General features: G+C 31.9%; 1 protein-coding gene across 3 annotated transcripts; it reads right to left on the bottom strand.

Moving 5' to 3' along the window:
- Positions 1–355: 355 nt before the first annotated feature.
- LOC145328043 (1-phosphatidylinositol 4,5-bisphosphate phosphodiesterase epsilon-1-like) lies at positions 356–20,826 on the bottom strand. 3 transcript variants are annotated; one of them, XM_080171594.1, is made up of 31 exons: positions 20,699–20,826; positions 20,087–20,193; positions 17,407–17,511; positions 17,062–17,172; positions 16,638–16,722; positions 16,442–16,501; positions 16,355–16,385; positions 15,063–15,137; positions 14,600–14,684; positions 14,330–14,403; positions 13,872–13,994; positions 13,457–13,510; positions 12,815–12,925; positions 12,469–12,522; positions 11,973–12,045; positions 11,101–11,169; positions 10,359–10,499; positions 9,753–9,862; positions 9,223–9,312; positions 8,347–8,443; positions 7,805–7,900; positions 7,131–7,229; positions 6,500–6,589; positions 5,869–5,994; positions 5,524–5,604; positions 4,776–4,886; positions 4,087–4,175; positions 3,312–3,397; positions 2,682–2,817; positions 2,261–2,326; positions 356–871 (listed from the first exon to the last, which is right to left on the bottom strand). In XM_080171594.1, exons 1-31 carry the CDS (start codon positions 20,811–20,813, stop codon positions 760–762), a joined length of 2,862 nt encoding a protein of 953 aa, XP_080027720.1. In that variant the 5' UTR covers positions 20,814–20,826; the 3' UTR covers positions 356–759. The 3 variants fall into 3 exon arrangements, with proteins under 3 accessions (XP_080027720.1, XP_080027719.1, XP_080027721.1); XM_080171593.1 differs by lacking the exon at positions 16,355–16,385 and having other exon boundaries at positions 358–871; positions 16,411–16,501; XM_080171595.1 differs by lacking the exon at positions 16,355–16,385 and having other exon boundaries at positions 362–871; positions 10,359–10,487; positions 16,411–16,501.
- Between the last annotated feature and the right edge of the window lie 193 nt (positions 20,827–21,019).

Consider the following 21,019-nt stretch of genomic DNA (forward strand, 5'->3'; position numbering starts at 1 on the left):
TAGGAGCTGAGTAAATCCCATTTCCCCCATAGCGTTACGGACTGACGGACTGACGGACTGACGGACTGACGGACGGACGGACGGACGGACAAAGTGAATTATAGAGTAGCTTCGCTACTAAAAAACGATAAAAACGAGTACATTCAGGTAATAAATTGTTTAATATACCCTAAAAATATTCAGTATATTTTATATTATTCAACAATGACTTAACAATCTTTAAATTTAATCAAGGACGTCCAAGCTTTTAATTCTAAAATTGGTAAAATGAGTGGTTGTAAAAATTTGAGAGGGGGTTAATTTGATGTATATTAAAAATTTTAAGGTAGGTAGGGGGGGGGGAGGGGGTATAATCAGGGGTTTAAAAGTTTGAGGGGATAAATGGATTAAGTGTTAGTTTTTGGAAGAAAGACAATCATAAACTTGACACCTAAACTTTTTCCCATTATGTCTTCGCAACCGGTTAATATCCACTTGATTAGAACCGATATTCAGCCATACTGAATAATCATGTATCGTATTGTATGACGGACAATTTTCCACAAAAAGAATGAAATAAAAATCATAAACCCAATACCAGTTTAGCTGGCCCGGGCCTTTGGTACCTCGATGCAAATTAAACTGAAATTAATCTTATGATTATTCATTTTACTTTCCGCGGAAAGCTGCCTATAATACGATGCGATAAATACCCTTTAAATAATATTTGTCTAAAAACATTTATTTATAAATCATGTCCACAAATAGTTCCCAAGGAAATCACCAGATTTTCAGTTTTCTAAGGTTGGCCATTGACGTTTTTCTTAGCCGCAAATTTTCCTCTTCGTCTGAAATATCTCCGTCACTGTGACACTCCTGTGGAACTGATTCCCTAGATAGATAGATATATTGTTTAAAATTTGATAGATTAGTTAAATTTATTTGTTCTATTATTGCAATAATTACTGCATACTTCCTACTTTTTAAGAAACTGCCATTTGGGAAGAAATTTTTTTTTTTAAATTAACCATATCAATAAAATTTGACTGTATATATATATATATATGTATATAATACTCATTTAATTAATTTATTATTGTTTTTTCTATGTATGTACACCAAAGAATAATAAATATAATCTAATATATTATCCCTAGATAAATACCTAGTATACCTAGATTTGAAGATATATTTATCCCTAGACAAAAATATATATTTATCCCTAGATAAAAAGATATATTTATTCCTAGATAAAAATATATATTTATTCCTAGATAAAAATAAATATTTATCCCTAGATAAACAAAATATTTTATTCCTAGATAAAAACATGTAAAATCTCTAGATAAAATATCCCTAGATTTGAAGATATATTTATCCCTAGATAAAAAAGATATCTTACACATTCATATATTTACCTCAGATTAAAGATATATTATCCCTAGATATATTTTATAGTAAAATAACTTTTTCACTTCAATTTTTTTAAAGTTTAACTTAAAATTTCATGCAATTTTCAGAAAGATTATATATCCCTAGATATATATATTTTACCTAGATAGATAGATTTATTATCCTAAATGGTCAATCAGTCTCAATTACCTATCCAACTTAAATTCAATTGTTATGAATTCAATCTTAAAACTGATAACACTTTTGTTGCATCAAAATATGTACATCGTATATTTTTGTTAGATTGTTCTATCACTGTGTAACTATTGGTCAAATCAAGGAATTCATCATCTCGACTTTCTATATTTCTTGTAAAATTATACATGGAACAAGATCAATCAACATAGAAGGAGGGAGAAAAATATCATTGTCTTGTTGAGTATTGCCTCCCCTTCAATATCTAGAGAGTGAATTAAAAAAAAGAATAATAGCATAAAAAAACTTGTTTACCCATATAGTAATGATTAAGTTATCTATAATACAAAGTTGAACAATGTCTGTCTGTCCGTCCGTCCCTTAAAATCTCGGTAACCATCGATTGGATTCTACTCTTCAGGGTATATACCTATTGGTCCTGTGGTGGTTTTAAGCTATTTTCTGGGGGGATGGGACACCCTCAACCCTCCCAAAAAATGAAAATTCCCTCCTCCCCCCCCCCAAAAAAAAAATAATTTTCTTGAGAACACATTAGACTATGAGCAGCACCAGTAGTACTTTATTTTTTTAAAATTATCTCTTGAGGCAAAGCCCCTAGAGGCTAGGGGCGAAGCCGCTAGTTTAAAATAATTCAAGAAAACATTAACATTTGCCAAATCCATAAATTCATTACCTAATAGGGCCAGGAGCTGTAAGTCTAAGATTATTAACTGCCAGAAAAGAACCAGATTGTCCATCACTATACAAATATTGCAATATTTTCATTTATATTCCAACAAGAAAAATATGTACCTAGCAACGGTTACATTGAAAAGAAAGGAAAAAGAGACAAAATCTGCGGGGACGTCTAAAAATGGGTTAAAGATTATCCTCCCCCCCCAGCCCTCCCTACCAAACAAATTTTTGAATGATTATAAAAATCTTTCTTGGTGTTCCGCGCCATTATTTAAAGCCATATAGTTTTACTTATAAGATAAACAATTTTACCCCCCAAAAATGAAATAATTGGATAAAAATAAACAGATTTATAATTGTTAAAAGGATCCTAGTATTATATTTTACCAAAAAAAAACCCGGAAAATATTGAACCATGCCTGTTATCTTCATTGCTGGCGTACAAACTTCTTGAGAACTTTCTAACTCTGCCGACAATATTATTTGGTCTCCGTAATCTTGGTGAGTTGGGTAGGGATCCTCGTCCTATTGGCTCTGACTGAGTTTCTCGTATACCTAGAATAATGGATATAGGATAAACAACAGATCTTTAGTTTAGATGTATATACAGACAACTACCTCACTTCATTTTTCAAAGACCTATTTCGTCTGCTTCTAAATTATTTTCTGCTACTTTGCTGTGTTAATATAAGCGACACCATTGGTTGATCTTCAATGACAAAATAGGAAGGTTGCACAAGACGGTTGCGATGGGGAGATCCAGTTATTTAACCCTTTCTCCCGCTATTGTTTTACTCTAATGGATAAACATGGATAAATGTTTCTCCCAGCTGGCTTTTATGAAATAACCCTTCACTCCCCTCCCCCCCCCCCCCCACTTTATCACTTTACAACGTCCTCTCCCCTGATTATGGAGGAACTTATTGACTAATATCTGAGGGACATATTGGCAACCTAAATTTAGGACAAAAATTCCCCTGTAACAATATCCACGTATTCTATAGTTGAATTGATTCTTAATTACAAGCAAAGCTACTCTACAATATTACCTTGATGAGGAACGTCTAGACCTCTGTGTAATCTAAGAAGATTCTTGTCTCGTTCTAGCAGGATAAATTTTCCTTTCTCAACCCATCTGTAAATTTATATTATTATTATCAAAATATATCATCTTTAAATTTAATTTTATCAATTTTGGGGATTTTAAGGGATAAAATAAAGGACATCCCAAATTATGATAAACAAAATACCACCAAGATGACAAACCCCAAACTGTCCCAGTTTTGAACAAGAAGATTCCTGTGACGTCATATAAAAAGGGAAGGGGAGAAGAAAATCTCTTCCCTTTTCTCCCATCTCTTTTGAAGACATTTTCTTCCCCCCTTCCCTTTTTCTTTCCCGAAACGTATATAACGTAACTGGAATCGTCTTGCTCAAAACTGGGACAGTTTTGGGTTTGTCACCAAGATTCAATCAGAGTACCAAAATCTTTAGGCCAGCGAATGAAAAATCGTGTTTTATAAAGTCCCATACCTCCCTGAAATTTACCCATTAATTGAAAATTTAGGGGCAAAAGAGATGGTGGGGTGGTTATATTTTAACCCCACACCCAATTTTGATTTTGATTTTAAATTGAAAAAGTATATCCCATCTCTAATTTTTATTTTTCAGGAGGGGATAATTTAAAAAAATGTTATAAACCTTCCCAGAACCTATGAAAAGGAGAACAATATTGGTTCAGCGGTTAGCGAGATCATGCGGTACACACACAGGGCTCTTGTTACTTTTATATAAAATTTTTGGAATATAAAGTTTTTTTAATACCTATTTTGAATCATATAAACATTTTCCTCATCTGCCAGTAATCTTTGCTGGAGCACTTTCTTGCCAACCTTCTTCTTTCCTCCCATTTCTCCTGGGAAGTTCCAATTCGTTTACTTTTTATAATAATAATAGCTAAAAGTGCCCTTCTGCAGAATTTATGTGAGGAGTAAGAGTTTTTCTTGGGGCCTAGGTGACTTATCCCCTCTTCGAATATCCTAAAACAATGGATGTATAATATACGTGGATATTATGACAGGAGAAAAATTGTCATCAATTTAGGTTGCAATTATCCCTCGCTTTTATTAGTCGGACCGTTAATCCAAAGGAGAGAAAGGAATGGGGTAAAGGAAAACTACTCTGGCCAGATACTTGATTTGTATTACTTTGACTAAAACAAAGCTTTTGATTTAATACATTAATTTTCTAAAATTTTAAATGAATTCAAGTCAATTATATTGTGTTTTATTTACTGGATTATATTCTTAATCATGCCAGTTTTTAACAAACATAGAAACTGTCCTTTCTTATATGAATTGGGGGTGGGGTTGAACTAAACTTAGTCAGGTTTGGTTAGGCAAGAAGAGAAAAAAAGTACCACCTAATTTACAAATAAAGGGGGGTAAGTTGTGCTCGCAAAGCACTTTGGGGTGAAGCCCCAGTTTGTTATTAAAAAAGTAAACTGCAAATATTCCTGTAGATTCAGTTTCCTCCATGAGAACAAAGGTTGCCGGATCCTCAACCCTGCGACACTTGATCAGGGCTGCCGTGATGATTTGTTGCGCTGTAGCTCTTTTAGAAACCTGGACATACAATTTTATTTCAGGCGCAGCTTTTCAACAATTAGGGTCAGCCTTTACACTTAGCTTTTAAAGAAGACGAAGAAAGTATCTCAGTGACGTCATAAGTATGAAGAATGAGGAGAGGAGAAGTGGAAAAAAACCTCTAAAAAAGAAATGGATAATCCTTCGTTTTTATGACGTAACATGCTGCTTTTTTTTGAGGGACTTTCTTCGACTTCCTCTTAAGCTAATTTAGGCATTTATCAATTGTCCTATCGATTTCTGCTTTCTGTAACAGTCAGGTAAAATTTAGAAAGTGTAGTTACTCTATAATCATTACCAAAAAGTGCGTATTTCTATTCTTAACATAGCAATTTGTTTGCCTCTTTTTTAAACCAAATAACTATGAACAATATGTCAATAAGATACAATTTTATAAGCAAAACAACAAAATTGGAAAAATCGTATTATTAGGCATTTTTCTATTCGCGAAAAACTGTCAACAGTGATACATATAATATACCTGTCTGTGTGTCTGCTTGTTTGTCTTTTCTGTTTATCTGTTTATCTATCTATCTATCTATCTATCTATCTATCTATCTATCTATCTATCTATCTATCTATCTATCTATCTATCTATCTATCTATCTTATCTAACCTGAAGTATCATATGACTCATGCCCGGACTAACATTGAAGATACAGACAAGAAAATTTTCATCCTCTTCTTCTGTTTCACACTGAGTTGCAAATGCAGATTAATGTCAATGAAATAAGTAAAAATTGGGGCTTTCCCACAAAGTACCCAGCTAAGCACTGATACCCCCCCCCCCTTTTATTTAAAATAAAATGAAAATAAGGGAAAGATGATAGATACTACTAGGTATCCCCTCAGGGTTAGACGCCTGCAGGGATAAGGCATAGAAAAATGGGGGTCATCAGTGCTCAACCGGCACTTTTTGTGAAATCTCAATCAATTATTTTATCAAAATTAATCTTTATTCCTGTTTCTCCATTCTATTAGCACCCTGTAGCAGCTGACTGCTGTTGGCAGCTCCGGATTCCAGATCAGCAGCGGTTAGACCACCTTGTAGGCCGCCAGAGGTTGGCATCATACTTAGTTTTCTATCCTGAAATAGTAATATATGGTTTAATGAGTAAGAAAGAATTAAATTCAAAGAAAACTAATAATTATAATAAAAAGAACATTATATAGATAGAGAGATAATTAAGCTCTTACAAGATAGATAAGAAAATAAATAGAAAAATAAGAATGATTGATATCAATAAATTAGCATTAGATAAAATTAAATAGATAGAAAAGTTGTTTAAAATCATGTTATGATAAGCTAGAATTTAATTAAAAATTTAATTATGTCAATGGAAATAGAACATTATTGGATAATATGAAAGGGGGAAAATTATCATTAGTTTAGGTTGCTAAAATAGACATCACTTATTGTTTAGTTCGTTCATTCAGTAGGAGGGGAGGGGATGAGGTAAACGTGGTGTATGGGAGGAGATTTTTATTTTAGCCAGCTTTAAGTTTCACTTTACTAGAGTACATGATATTCTGGTGTAAGATCCAAGTAATAATAAATCAATTGATTTAATAATAGGTGGAAATAATGGTACCTTAGTAATCATATTAGTTCCTAGTCTTGCACGCCAGCTAGGATCTTCACCTACTCGCTTCAGTACAAATTTGCTATCAATAGCACTCCACTAAAATACCATTTGTTATACAATAAACACCTTTTTTTTATTAATTTAAAATTACATATATCGACAACCACCAAAGTGTCTTAAAAATTAGTTATGTGACGTCATAAAAAAATGAGGGATTATCCATCTATTTTTGAGGATTTTTCTTTCCCACTTCTCCTCTTCCGCATTTTTATGGTAGGAAATTGGTTCGAATCTCGGCCAAACACAGCGTTGTAACTAAAAAGGTTAAAATCATTTCTACTTATGTAATTGTTAGAGTGTGAAGAATGCCTTGGCTAAACAAGCGCAACTCAAGCAAGAAGGACGTCTTATCAAAGAACACATGAGAATAAGATTATCATAAAACCATTCCAAATTTCAAAGACTTCAATTTTGAAGTAAAATAGCCAAAAAAAAACATCCCATATCCTATGTTAAGCTTCCCTAAAATATAACAAAATCAGTTCAGTTGTAACCGAGATATTTACGAACACACAAAATCAATTCTAAGATATTCATTTTCTTTAAAAGTGTGTATATTGTATAAATATTTATATTCCTGGCTCTTGACCATGAGAGGTATTTCCTCCATGCCCACAAGTCTCTGTTGATTGTTGATAGGGTTCACCACGGTGGGCTCGTCAATAGGAGCATTTTTCTAAATTAATTGATACATAAGTAAGGTTAGATAGAAAAAAAACATATGAATAAAGCGGGACAAAGTGTCTCAAGAATCAGACACGTGACGTCATGAAAATGAGGGAGATGAGAGGAGAAGTGGGAAAGAAAAGCCATGAAAAAGAGATGGATAATCCCCCCTTTTCATGACGTCACATGTCAAATTTTTGAGACACTTTGTCCCGCTACAGAATTACAAAGTAAGGAAGATATACAGCTATTAGTTATTACTTTTATTATAGAAGTTTTAAGACAAAAAAGGAATGATATATTTGGTATTTTGTCTATTTAAGTTTTGTTAAAATAAAACGTATTTAAATAGGGGATCTAAAGGGATAAGATAATGGCCCAATGATGATACACAAAATTACCCCTTGAGTTGATTACAAGTAGGGGTTGAATGTTTAGAAACTCAACTGAATGAACCAACCAATCAAAATTAAATAAAAGAGCTCCAGAGCAGCCAAAAATTGGAAAACTTTATTATAAAACTTTGGGGACTAATGTAATAAACTGCTTAATGTCCCCTCCCTGCCTGATATAAATACATCCTACCTCTTCTAACAAAACAAACTCATTTGCATAGTTGGACTTTCCAACTTTTTCCAAGGCCATTTTTATCACATCTTGCGCTGTTGATTCGTTGGTAACCTGAACATATATTATATAGGATAAGCGGTTATGCCCCTAGAGGCTGTCCTTCCTTCACTTTGAATTTTAGTCTTTGGTCATTTTTCTTGACAGTGTGGTGGTACCTTTCCCCATAGCAGCTATATACCTTACCTGGACTAATAAAAAGCTACATTGTGAGGGAGAACCTTATCGGTTCAGCGGTTAGAGAGAACCTTCGGTATAAACAAATAGACAGTCACAGATCCTGATACTTTTTTATAAGGATAACAATTAATATTGTGTTATATTTAATCATTATTCCAATTATCTAATGTTTTTTTTAGACAGGATAAGGGGAGGTTTTTCAAATTAATTAATTTGATCTAAACCTAGCCCTAATCCCCTACAGGACCAGTAGGTATTATCCCGGAGAAACACTTAGCGGTTACCGAGATCTTAAGCTTCAGACGGAGAGATAGACTTACCTTTACAATTGCATAAGGATCTTGCTCCCCAATGTTATGAATGAGAAGGAATGACATTCGTTTCTGCTGTAAAGATTCGGCAGACGGTATCTCATCCCTAGAAACAAATAGTTATTTATCGCATCGTATTATGGACAGCTTTCCGCAGAAATTAAAAAGCAAAATTATAAGATTGTAACCAGTTTTGTTATACCCATTACCCATGGGCCGAAGGTGATTTTAAGATTTTGATTTTAATTTTTGTGGAAAATCGTTTGTTATACGATGCAATACATGATTTTCATTATGGCGGGAAATCGTTTCTAAACCATCGCGCGGATTATATGGTTCCGAAGCCATACTGGAAAAAATATTACTTTATTTAGATATGAATAATACTTTTGATTTTAAAATTATGGAATATTTTTGATTTTTAATTTATTTTTCTTATTTTTCAATTAAAATTTAGATATCGATATGAACCACCTCTATTTTTAAAAAATTGTTTTTTTCTTTCCTGTGAAACTTATATCTTTGGTGTCTCAACTATGCGGGGCCAATATACCCAATATTTTCTAACCTAACCAAAACTAAACTGACCCCAAAAACTATTCCTATCCGTTGATTTTCAATTTATTCAAAAATAGGTTGTGGTTGTAGTTTCCCTTACTCGACTTAACACATTGCAGGGGGAAGTTGTCGACCTATTTATCCTTTTAATACTTTTCATTTGGGGATAAATAATGTTTAAGGAATTTTAAAGATATAAAGCAAATGTTGTAATCATCAGTAAATTATAATCCTTATATTCAATAATCCATACTCAATATTCAAAAAATTTTCAAACAGATTATGATAGAGGCAAATAAAAATAAAAAAATAAAAAAAAATACATACCTTGGCATTGAATCTTTATGGAAGACAGTAAAAATGAAAAGTGAAGATAAAGGAAGTTTTTTTCCCTTCATATCCATCAGAGGTACAGTTCTAAAACAAAAACATTTACCAATTAATTATCTTAAAACAAAGATGACAACATCCATAAAAGCGAAGCTATAGAATGAGAAGTTAGGGCAAACGAACATTAGCACTTGGTGAATTTAAAAAGCAGACTATTAGTTTATAAGTCTATATAAAATTGTATATAATTTGTTTTGGCAAAAAATTGCCTAATTACAGGATACTGTTCAATAACAAACTTAGATTTTTAAGACTTAATCATTAAATTATCATACTCTGTTTTGCCTTGTTTGAAAGTGATTTACTGACAGTAGAAAAGACAAACAAAGTAAATTATTGAGTATACTGGTAGGTAGAAAACTGCAAAAATAATTTCAGACAGACAAACATTAGAAAAAAACAACACTTTCTAAATGACCTTTGTCATACGTACAAACCGTTCTACGATGCTGTTCTACAAGCATTACCTATATCCTTGTCTCAACTGTTGGAGGGGTATGATTCTCTGAGCTGTGGCAACATTGGTTGTCAGATCTACAACTGTCAACCTCAATACTGCCAGTTCTGGTAACCTCACCTAAAATATTTCAGGTTATGTATATGCAAATTTATCCATCCCTCTATCTAATCAAATACTAGATGATACGCCCCTAGAGGTATCTAGAAGCACTTGATTAAGGGGGAAGTCAACTCTTCACTTGTTATTTTAGTTTTTTTTTTAAATTGAAATTTTTCTTCAGGAGGGTAATTTTTTTAAGGGTTAATTAAAATTTTTGAATACTCAAGATATCAAAATATATTCATTATATATAATCATATACTATTGAATACTAGATACGAAACTATGCTGTAAGTGTAGTAGGCATTTTATGAGAAAGGTGTTTTTTGAGATTGGCGTTTTCTGAGATGACCCTAATTACCTTGGAAGGCCTAAGGTACCCTCCCCCCAAAATAGTCATAAACCTTTAATGGAACTATCTCAGATTTTTAGTGGTTCATCCTTCACTACAAACACACAGTCAGACAACCATCCGGTTACTTTAAAATAAGGATCATTTAATAATCCTACAAACCTCAATTTCAAAGGTATCATCCCACATAGGGGACAAGGCATTACGAGGACTCATTTTTGTCTTGAACTTGCAGCAGTCCGCTGGTATGCCAATCACCTCCACCTCCACAACTGGGCTGGCTTGGTAATCCTTAAAATATTTCTTTTGGTGGATAATTTTAAAATCTGCATTTAAAGTAGTAATGTTTACAGATTTTGATCTTGATTTCAAGGAAGCTTCAAAGGATTAATATTTTAAATCTCATATTTTGTATTGGGATAGTTTTAGAGTATTTATTCATCACTTCCTCCGCCGTCCTTAAAAAATAGAGCATTCCTAGTATATTTTAAACTTTAATACAGTTTACAATTCACAGAACTACTGACAGATTGAACATACATACATTAATTTATGTGGAGTAGCTTTATTATTTCAAAATCATTATAAATAAACTGAAACTTTCAAGTATTTAAAAAATGCGAAACTAGAATTAACAAGCAACAAAAATATTAAAAATAAAATTTTAAACTGATAAAACTCTCATTCATTTTTTCAGTATGTTTGTTTCAAAAATCAAAGTAAAATATTTAACGGAGCATTTTGAGAATTTAAGTCACTAATAATCCTAGTTTGCCATCTCCTTTCATTAATTAAAACTAAAAGTCTTCCTTTATTAAAATTTTTTTTGGGCGTTCTCCTCTTAAAAATATTTTAAGAGGATATTACCAAATTTTTTAACTTTTGACTTTACTCGTTGTATTACCTGTTCACAGACATAGAGACCGCTCATGACAGTAATCTCAATTGTTGTCGAGTGTAAGCCGAAAATCTCCTATAATATAATTAGTGTTAGTTTGACATTAACAAAGTATGTGATATATATATTCTAAATAATTAGACATAATGGTTATGGAACTAAAGGGACAAGCAAATGGCAAATAAATTGATATAACAAATGATGATACACAAAATTACCCCTTCTCTAGCGTAAAATTAGTGGTTGAAACGTTTGAATACTCAACTTAATAAACCAACTAATCAAAATTCACTAAAGTCCCAAAAGTTATTAAGCCAGCGAATAAGAAAACGTTTTCATATAACTTTGGGTAAAAGTGTAATAAGAGCAAAATATTCCATGGGAAAATAGACCATTTCAAAAGGGAAACGAGAAGGAGGGGATATTGGACTGTATATTACATTGGTTACCAAAGTTGTTTTTCACAACAACAGATCTATAGTATAGATGTATATACAGACAACTATTTCCCTTCATTTTTCAAAGACCTCATTTGTCTGCCTTTAGATTATTTTCTGCTAATTGGCTGTGTTAATATAAGCCACACCCTTGGTTGATTTTCAATTACACAATAGCGAGGTTGCACATGCACAAGACGGTTGCGATGGGGAGATACAATCATTTAACCCTTTGTCCCTCTAGTGTTTTACTCTAATTTCACAACCTTTCATTCGTTGACATAAAAACTTTAGAAGTTTTTACAAACCATCAACATCCATTCTTTTAATTAAATATTCAGAAGGGGTAATTTTGTGTATCATATTTAGGGGTGTACAGAAATGTATACATTATCTATTGCATTAAGACCCATGAAACTGCAATAATAAAATTAAATATACCTTTGAGAATGGATTGAATCTGCTGAAAAGAATATGATCTTGGTCCCACATAACACGAGGTTTTAACACATAACTAAAAATAGCAAAAAAATATTTAAATGAGACAAAATAATAAAACAAAGGATTTCAACTATGGTAATTAAGGGGGATGAGAAAAATATGCGCGCCACTATACCAGAAAGAAGATGCTTCTTTGACTTTTTAGTATGTTGATTATTAAGGGGGATGAACACGTTAGGGGGGTTGTCCACACCCCTCTTGTTGGAAGCACCTTATAGTGTCTAATAAAAATTACTTCATAGTATATGTACAAATGACCAATGATAGTCCAGTATACATTGTCATTAAACAATGGTAAAATGGCCTATAATTGGTCATTTGTATTGTATGACATCATTTTTTATTAGGCACAAAGAGCTGCAGTAAGGGGAGGGGGTGTCAACATTTTCCTATAGAAAAAAAAATGTGCACGCCACTGTTAATTATTAAAACTCACCCACAGCCACCATTTTGAGAAAAGAAGGCAAGATTCATAAGTTGATGGAAATCACTAAAAATAATTTTATTTGAAGAATTCAAAAATATTTAACGGAATAAACAATACTTATTATCCACAAAAGGAAAGCGAAGTTTTTCGTGTTTTGGGTACAGGGTAGCACTGAAAGGTTAGGTATTTCTTATTCCGAATAAGGAGAAGGGGTTGCATGCTACCTAGGCACTTTGAAAAAAAGCACCTCTATTTATCTTTTTACTGTTTTGATACTTTTATCGTAAAATTGTTGATTTAGGTCTCCAACAGTAATTGCAGTAATAACAAATTATGTTTTAATCAAATAAAATTCCTAGTTTGATAGTTGAGGGCGACCATATGCATACCCACCGCCCACATTGTTATGGGATTAAAGTTGGATGAGTCTATCCGCATCCCCGCAGGGTAACAGCGCACCAGGTACCTAAATTAGCATTTTATAAAATCTAAAGTTTGATATTCTAAACCTTCAATTTTAAAAATAAATCTCAAGCAAAAGTTATTATAAAATAATTTGTATACAATATATTTTAAGTTATCAAGTAATATCTTATAAATATACTAGCGGCTTCGCCCCTAGCCTCTAGGGGCTTTGCCCCAAGGGGTGATAAAAAAATTAGGGCGAAATTCGTTAAAGGACCAATGAAATCTTAAGCAAAAAAAAAAAAAAAAAAAAAAAAAAATGGGGGGGGATTTTTTGTTTTTGGGGGGGTTGGGGGCGTCCCACCCCCAAGAAAATAGCTTAAAACCAGCACAGGACCAATAGGTATTTACCCTGAAGAGTAGAATCCGATCGGTTCAGTGGTTACCGAAATCTTAAGGGACAGACAGACAGACAGACAGACGGACAGACGGACAGACAGACATCGTTCTACTTTGTATTATAGATAAAATTGATTTTTCTACCAATAATTATTACACTTTACTTTTTTTATAGTTTTATTTTTAAAATTACCTTTCTGTGTAGTTTAAGAGTTTTAATGGAGTCTTTCTTGCCACTGATTTGGCTCTAAAGAAAAAATGAAATTTGAGATATATAGAATTTTAATTAATGAAGGCATATTACAATTTTAACAAAAATCATTTTTAGTTTTTTCTCACCCAATTGTATGTATGTTTGAGTGGAACGCTAATGTGAATATATATTATTGACAGGGGAAATTTTGTCCTCAATTTAACTTGCTAATAAGGAACTCATTTATTGATTAGTTCGTTCATCCAGTAAGAGGAGAAGGAAAAGGGTATAATTATTTTGGCCATCTACAAGTTTCGTTTCATTAGAGTACATGATAATCTGATGTAAGATCCAAGTAATAAGAAATTAAATTATATCTCTATCTATCTAACTACCTATCTAGCTATCTATGTACCTGTTTTCATGTATAGAAGAACAGCTGTATATTGCCTCCCTGTCAGCAGGAGATTGAGTCCCGGCATGGATGGGTGACCCGTCATTCATGCGCATGCGCTGACCAACATTAGGCGAATCAGATCTGGTAGGTTTTGTAGTTTCAGCTTTGTAGATTAATTTATGTCATTCTTCTTGAGAAAAAAAGCAAGTTATCTAATTCTTCTGTGCCAAACAACCTAATTTGGTTTATATCTAATTTTAAAACCATATAATGCTTACTACATTAGACTTATGTATATTACTTTAGATAACCTATCTAATATTTATCTATAACGATCTATCCAAGCGGGGCCCATGTAACCTTTACTGAACCTAACTTAAACCAAAATAAATACATGCCAATATTTTTTTTAATTTAAGGAAGACTGCAAAAAAATTTAAAAAAGATCAGTAAACATACAGATTTAACTACAATTCCTGTCGTTATCTTTAAAATCTTTGAACTTTCTTGACTGACAATAGACAACAAGGTCAGACAACTCTTCTGCTACCTAAAATAACTAATGATATTGAGGCATTGGCTGGATTAAATTATAGTTTAAGATAAGAAATCTTATCAAAAAGGAATATAAAGTCTTTTTTTGTTAATAAAGAATATCTTTACTTTTGTTAAACTGAAACTTTTTGTTCAACAACGCACCGTTTTCCTCACTCTAATTTCATTCCTAAAATAAAATAACTATATACCTGAATCTTTTTGCGCTTTTGCTTTGGCAACATTGCTTTTCTTCTGTAGGTGAGGGGGGAGTCCACTACACTTGTTCTACTACTCCTGAATATTTTATAATATGAAATTTATTAACACTTCTCTAACATTCCAGATCTACTAATTATTGCATTATTGAATCAGCGAATGAATAAGTAAACAAAAAAATAATTAATCAGCATATCAATAAGTAAACATAAAGATGAATTAAGATAAAAACATAAAATTAAAAAAAAATTAACTGTCAAATAATCTAGCAATTAATCTAAAAAGTTATCAATCTATCAATCATTTTTGCAATTAACTTATTATTAAATTTACTAACAAATCTATTAATTTTCTTTCATCTTTAATCAATTAATAAATATATAATAATCAATCAATAACTTAAAAAATATATCAACATATGATTGACTTTTCAATGTTAATTCTTAATCTGCTGACCTGTTTGATTTGGTCTGATTAGAATTCTGACTGTTGGAAGAATCTGATCTCAACTCTTCATTTAATATTCTTTGCCTAGATAAATATTTCATGAATTTAGGAAATAACTTTCCTCTAACATCGACTATTATGAACAATGAAACTCAAGAAGAATTCCTCTAACACCATCAACTATTATTACCTATGGATATTTAAAAACTCAAGGGGAAGACCTCTAACACCATCAACTAGTATTACCTATGAATATTTATAAACTCAAGAGGAAGACCTTTATCACCATCAACTATTATTACCTATGGATATTTATAAACTCAAGAGGAAGACCTCTAACACCATCAACTATTATTACCTATGGATATTTATAAACTCAAGAGGAAGTCCTCTAACACCATCAACTATTATTACCTATGGATATTTATAAACTCAAGAGGAAGACCTCTAACATTATCAACTATCATTACATATGGATATTTATAAACTCAAGAGGAATTCCTCTAACACCATCAACTATTATTACCTATGGATATTTATAAACTCAAGAGGAATTCCTCTAACACCATCAACTATCATTACATATGGATATTTATAAACTCAAGAGGAATTCCTCTAACAACATCAACTATTATTACCTATGGATATTTAAAAACTCAAGAGGAATTCCTCTAATCATCATTACCTATGGATATTTATAAACTCAAGAGGAATTCCTCTAACATTATCAACTATTATTACCTATGGATATTTATAAACTCAAGAGGAATTCCTCTAACATCATCAACTAGTATTACCTATGGATATTTATAAACTCAAGAGGAAGACCTCTAACAACATCAACTATTTTGACATTTGGATATTTATAAACTCAAGAGGAAGACCCCTAACACCATAAACTATTAATACCTATGGATATTTATAAACTCAAGAGGAAGACCCCTAACACCATAAACTATTAATACCTATGGATATTTATAAACTCAAGAGGAAGACCCCTAACACCATCAACTATTATTACCTATGGATATTTAAAAACTCAAGAGGAAGACCTCTAACACCATAAACTATTAATACCTATGGATATTTATAAACTCAAGAGGAATTCCTCTAACACCATCAACTTTTAATACCTATGAATATTTATAAACTCAAGAGGAATTCCTCTAACACCATCAACTATTATTACCTATGGATATTTATAAACTCAAGAGGAATTCATCTACAACCATAAACTATTAGTACCTATGGCTATTAATAAACTCAAGAGGAATTCCTCTAACACCATAAACTATTATTACCTATGGATATTTATAAACTCAAGGGGAAGACCTCTAACACTATCAACTATTATTACCTATGGATATTTATAAACTCAAGAGGAAGACCTCTAACACCATCAACTGCGTCAGCAGCATCCTCTGTTTCCTCTTCCTCACTACCAGATTCTAGAAAGATAAATAATTGGATAAATAAACTCAAGAAAAATTTATAAATGATGTTAGTACAATGACTGTAATGTTTATATGCATAGTGATAAGGTACATTAATAGGTAGTTAAAAATATTCATAAGAAATTGCTACCTATACCAATGAGCTCTTCATCAAAGTCACTGTCAAACTCCTCCTCTTGGTCAAATGATGATCTCACTTGTTCAACTTCAGAGTTCTAGATAGATAGAAATTGTAGATAGATAGATAATCCAAAGTACAATTAGATAGATAAATTGGTGCAAAAAGTTTATTTGGTTTTGAAATGTATAAAAGTATTAGAGACCTAAATATTATAATGAAAAGATGGAAGGGTAAAGGATTAAATAACTGTATCTTCTCTTACCGAGGACCCTGTACCGATTTTCTATTGGATCTTTAAATAGCAAGGAATATTAATACAGGCAAGTCGCTATAAAAGAGCATAAAGCTATTTGCTACAGACGAAAATGATCCCAACATTAGTAAAAAACATTAGTAAGGTTCTTTACCCATTATAAATAGTATAAATTCTCACCTTTAGTTTCTTGTTTTTAATGATAATTTTGTACTTCAAATTTTCAGGGCTTGGCAATACTGTTTCTTTTTCATCTATGGGGGAAGTTAGCAATTTGTCTTTTAATACATCCTAAAATGAAAAGATATTTTGTACCTTATTTGATATTTTAACTAGATTTGCAGACAGCTGCTATTTTTTATATTTTAGACAAAACCTCTACGAAACAAATCCTTGTTACTTTTATATGTTTGCTAAAATTTAAAGTAAAAACAAACAAAAGTTTTTGAAGTCACCATACTTTTTTGATTATCCAGTTACTGTACCTGTATATTTGCATAGGTACATTATTACTAAACAGCTTACCTTAAAAATAGCCGCCATTTTCTTTTGTTGTGAGATGGAGCAGTGATTCTCTATGGATAGGATCAGGGGGTAGGGAGAGGCAAGGAAGGCAGACTTCTCAATCACCTAGATAAATTGATAATAAAAAGATTGACATACAATCAATTGATAGATAGATATGATCAAGGGGTAGGGAGAGGTAAGGAAGGCAGACTTCTCAATCACCTAGATAGATAGATAGTAAATAGATGGACATGAAATCAACTAATAGATAGATAGGATCAGGGGGTAGGGAGAGGCAAGGAAGGCAGACTTCTCAATCACCTAGATAAATTGATAATAAATAGGTGGACATACAATCAATTAATAGATAGATAGGATCATGGGGTAGGGAGAGGCAAGGCGCAGACTTCTCAATCACCTAGATAGATAGATGGACATTAGACTGGCCCAAAAAACCATAAATTTTTAAATCTTTACCATATCAATTTGTGTATACCTTGAAGTTGTTACCGGCTCAAAAGTAGACCTTTTAGTGAAAACTAGACCTCTCTACAATGAAAATTGGTCTCGACATTTCAATCTTAAGCTTTATATCAAAAACTTCATATTTTCGTGAATTTAACAAGAAATAAGTAAAGAACTGCCAACCTAAAATAATGTAACAAGAGTTCAAATATGAAGCAATTATAAAAAGTAGGCAGAACCGCCATTCCTGCCGAATAATTCCGAAAAACGTCTAAAACATTGTTTTATTTAAACTGATAATTTGTGTAAGAAATTGAACTAAAACAGTAGCTATTAGTCTTATGAGAAGAGACATGATGAAAAACTCTAAAAATCTACATTTTAAAGACATAAAATAGGAAAAAGAGTTTTTAATAAATTTCATGTCTCAACAGACATTGTCACCAATAAAGAGACAATTTATTTAAATAAGAAATTAAATGAAGGTAAAAAAAATGTAAAACACTTATTCTCATATCTAACTTAAAAAAAAAAAGGATACTAATAAAAAAATTAATATTGCAAAAAATAATTTCATTGTTTAGTATTAAACCAGGAATAAAGAGTAAGGCATATCTTTAATTATTTTTCTTCAATGATTTTGCTGTATGAAATAGTTTTCCCAAATTATTGTAATTGTACATAAAACAAGGATGACAACATCCATAAGTAGCGAAGCACAAAAAATCGTCGATTGGAATACGTAGATTTAAAAGGTTTTTACTAAAATCAAGAATAGATTTATTGGATAAAATAAACATGAAACCTTGTTTTATTTTGCATGATGACGATGGTCAAAGTAAATTATATTAAAGATGCTCATAACAATGGGAAAAATTATTTTGATACAGATATCCCATAAAAGTTTGAAAATTGCATCAAAATATACAAAGATATGGGGAAATATGTAAAACATATAAAAATAGCCAAAAACCTGATAAAAGGCAGTCTGGCCGTCATGTTTTATTAAAAACGACAAAAAAATTAATTTTTAAATCCTTAACTTAAAAAATTTGGAAAATCGGACCATATACACTGAAGATATGAAAAAAAGTGTTAACTATATAAAAATAGCCTACAACCTGCTAAAAAGGCAGTCTGGCCGTCATGGTTATTTTGTTTAAAAGACGGGAAATTTAATTTTGATATATATAACTGAAAAATTTTGAAAATCGGACTATAAACACTGAAGATATGGAGAAAAATGTTAAATATATTAAAAAAAAACAGCCTAAAACCTGCTAAAAAGGCAGTCTGGCCGTCATGGTTGTTTTCTTTAAAAGACGGAAAATTTAATTTTGATATCTATAACTGAAAAAATTTTGAAAATCAGACCATAAACACTGAAGATATGGAGAAAAATGTGAAAAATATAAAAATAGCCTAAAACCTGCTAAAAATCGGTCCGAACGCCAATGATGTTCTATAGTCAATTGTGCTCCTTAATGATGGAAATGTTGTCAAAAAATTTCAGCATTCTATCTTTTATAGGAGCTGAGTAAATCCCATTTCCCCCATAGCGTTACGGACTGACGGACTGACGGACTGACTGACGGACTGACGGACTGACTGACGGACGGACAAAGTGAATTATAGAGTAGCTCTGCTACTAAAAATTTAATACTGTCTTTCTTCGTATGTTTATACCTGGTGATTTTAATATCTTATTTCAACATTTGTAAACAAACAGACAGAAAATTTGATGTTTTGCTTTATATCTGGTGTAAGGCTTTATTAATTGGGGAAGAAACAATGAAAGTAAAAATGCATTTGACGAGATAGCGATAGATTTTTAAAAAAAAATCTATCAAGGGCTAAAATCTTCCAACAATGCATAACCTATTTTTACTTAACGCACATTGAAAAGCGATTCAGACCTTCATTTGAGCCACACTAATGGACATACAATCAATTAATAGATAGATAGGATCAAGGGGTAGGGAGAGGCAAGGAAGGCAGACTTCTCAATCACCTAGATAGATAGATACGAAATAGATGGACATACAATCAATTGATGGATAGATAGATAGATTTCTCAATCACCTAGATAAATAGATAATTGAACGATAAATAGTCAATAAATATACATAGATACATTTATGTTGGAGCAAAAAGGCTGATTTATAAACAATTTATTTTTACTTTGTATGTTTGTGTCTCAGTTTAATGAATATTGGGCCTACAAATAATTTACCTTTACAACTTCTAGAAAAGAAATCTTGGTGGTGAGTGTATGTCCATGGAAGATTATTGGATAACCATCATCTCCGTCCCAACAGTCCAGCTCTACACATCTACATCCTAGGATTTTCATTAATTAGATTATCAAACAAATAAATGCTCTAGTATTCCTTTTCTATAAAATAAATTACTAACGTCTAAGCCCCTAGATACTTCTAGGCAGTTTTAGTATTAAAAATAAAAAAGAAATTTTTTTTCTTGGTTGATTTCTCTTTGAAGGTCGGTCTTCCCAGGACCTGTGAAAAGCTACAGTGTAAAGGAGAACTATATCAGTTCTTTTATAGATTGATTGACATCCTGTATGGATTAGGGTATTATTATCTGAAGCTCAAAAATTTCGGAAAAAAATAAACTGACGGAGTTTTTCTTATTATGGAAGCTTTTGATGGAAGGGTACCACCATCCTCCCAAGATAAATCACCCCTAGTTAAAAGTGGCCTTCCAAAAAAGTTCTAGATTTAATTTTTAAAACTATGGTTGAAAAATCTTCTAATGACTGTAGCCTAGGTTTATTAAATTTGTTTTATAGATATTAATATAAATAATTACAAAGATAGATAGCTACCTGTCAATAAGATCTGTCTATAAAGCTCCACCGATGACTGTCCCTTCAACTGATGCCCAGTCAGATATGTATTATGTGAAGATGCTATGTAGTAGTGGGATAAAGGGTGACTCATATCCTCATCTATGTTTCCTACAGAATTTTTGTTTTCAAGTGGATTATTCTTTTATCAGAGATCTTTAGGGATAAGACAATGGATAATAAATTGAGGGACATTTCAAATATAGCTATTATACAAAGTAGAACGATGTCTGTCTGTTTGTTTGTCTGTCTGTTTGTTTGTAGCGAAGGATCTCGCTAACCGCTGAACCGATCGGGTTC

The sequence above is a fragment of the Acartia tonsa genome, chromosome 9 (assembly GCF_053477335.1).
Source record: "Acartia tonsa isolate MP-2025a chromosome 9, ASM5347733v1, whole genome shotgun sequence".
Taxonomy (NCBI): domain Eukaryota; kingdom Metazoa; phylum Arthropoda; class Copepoda; order Calanoida; family Acartiidae; genus Acartia; species Acartia tonsa.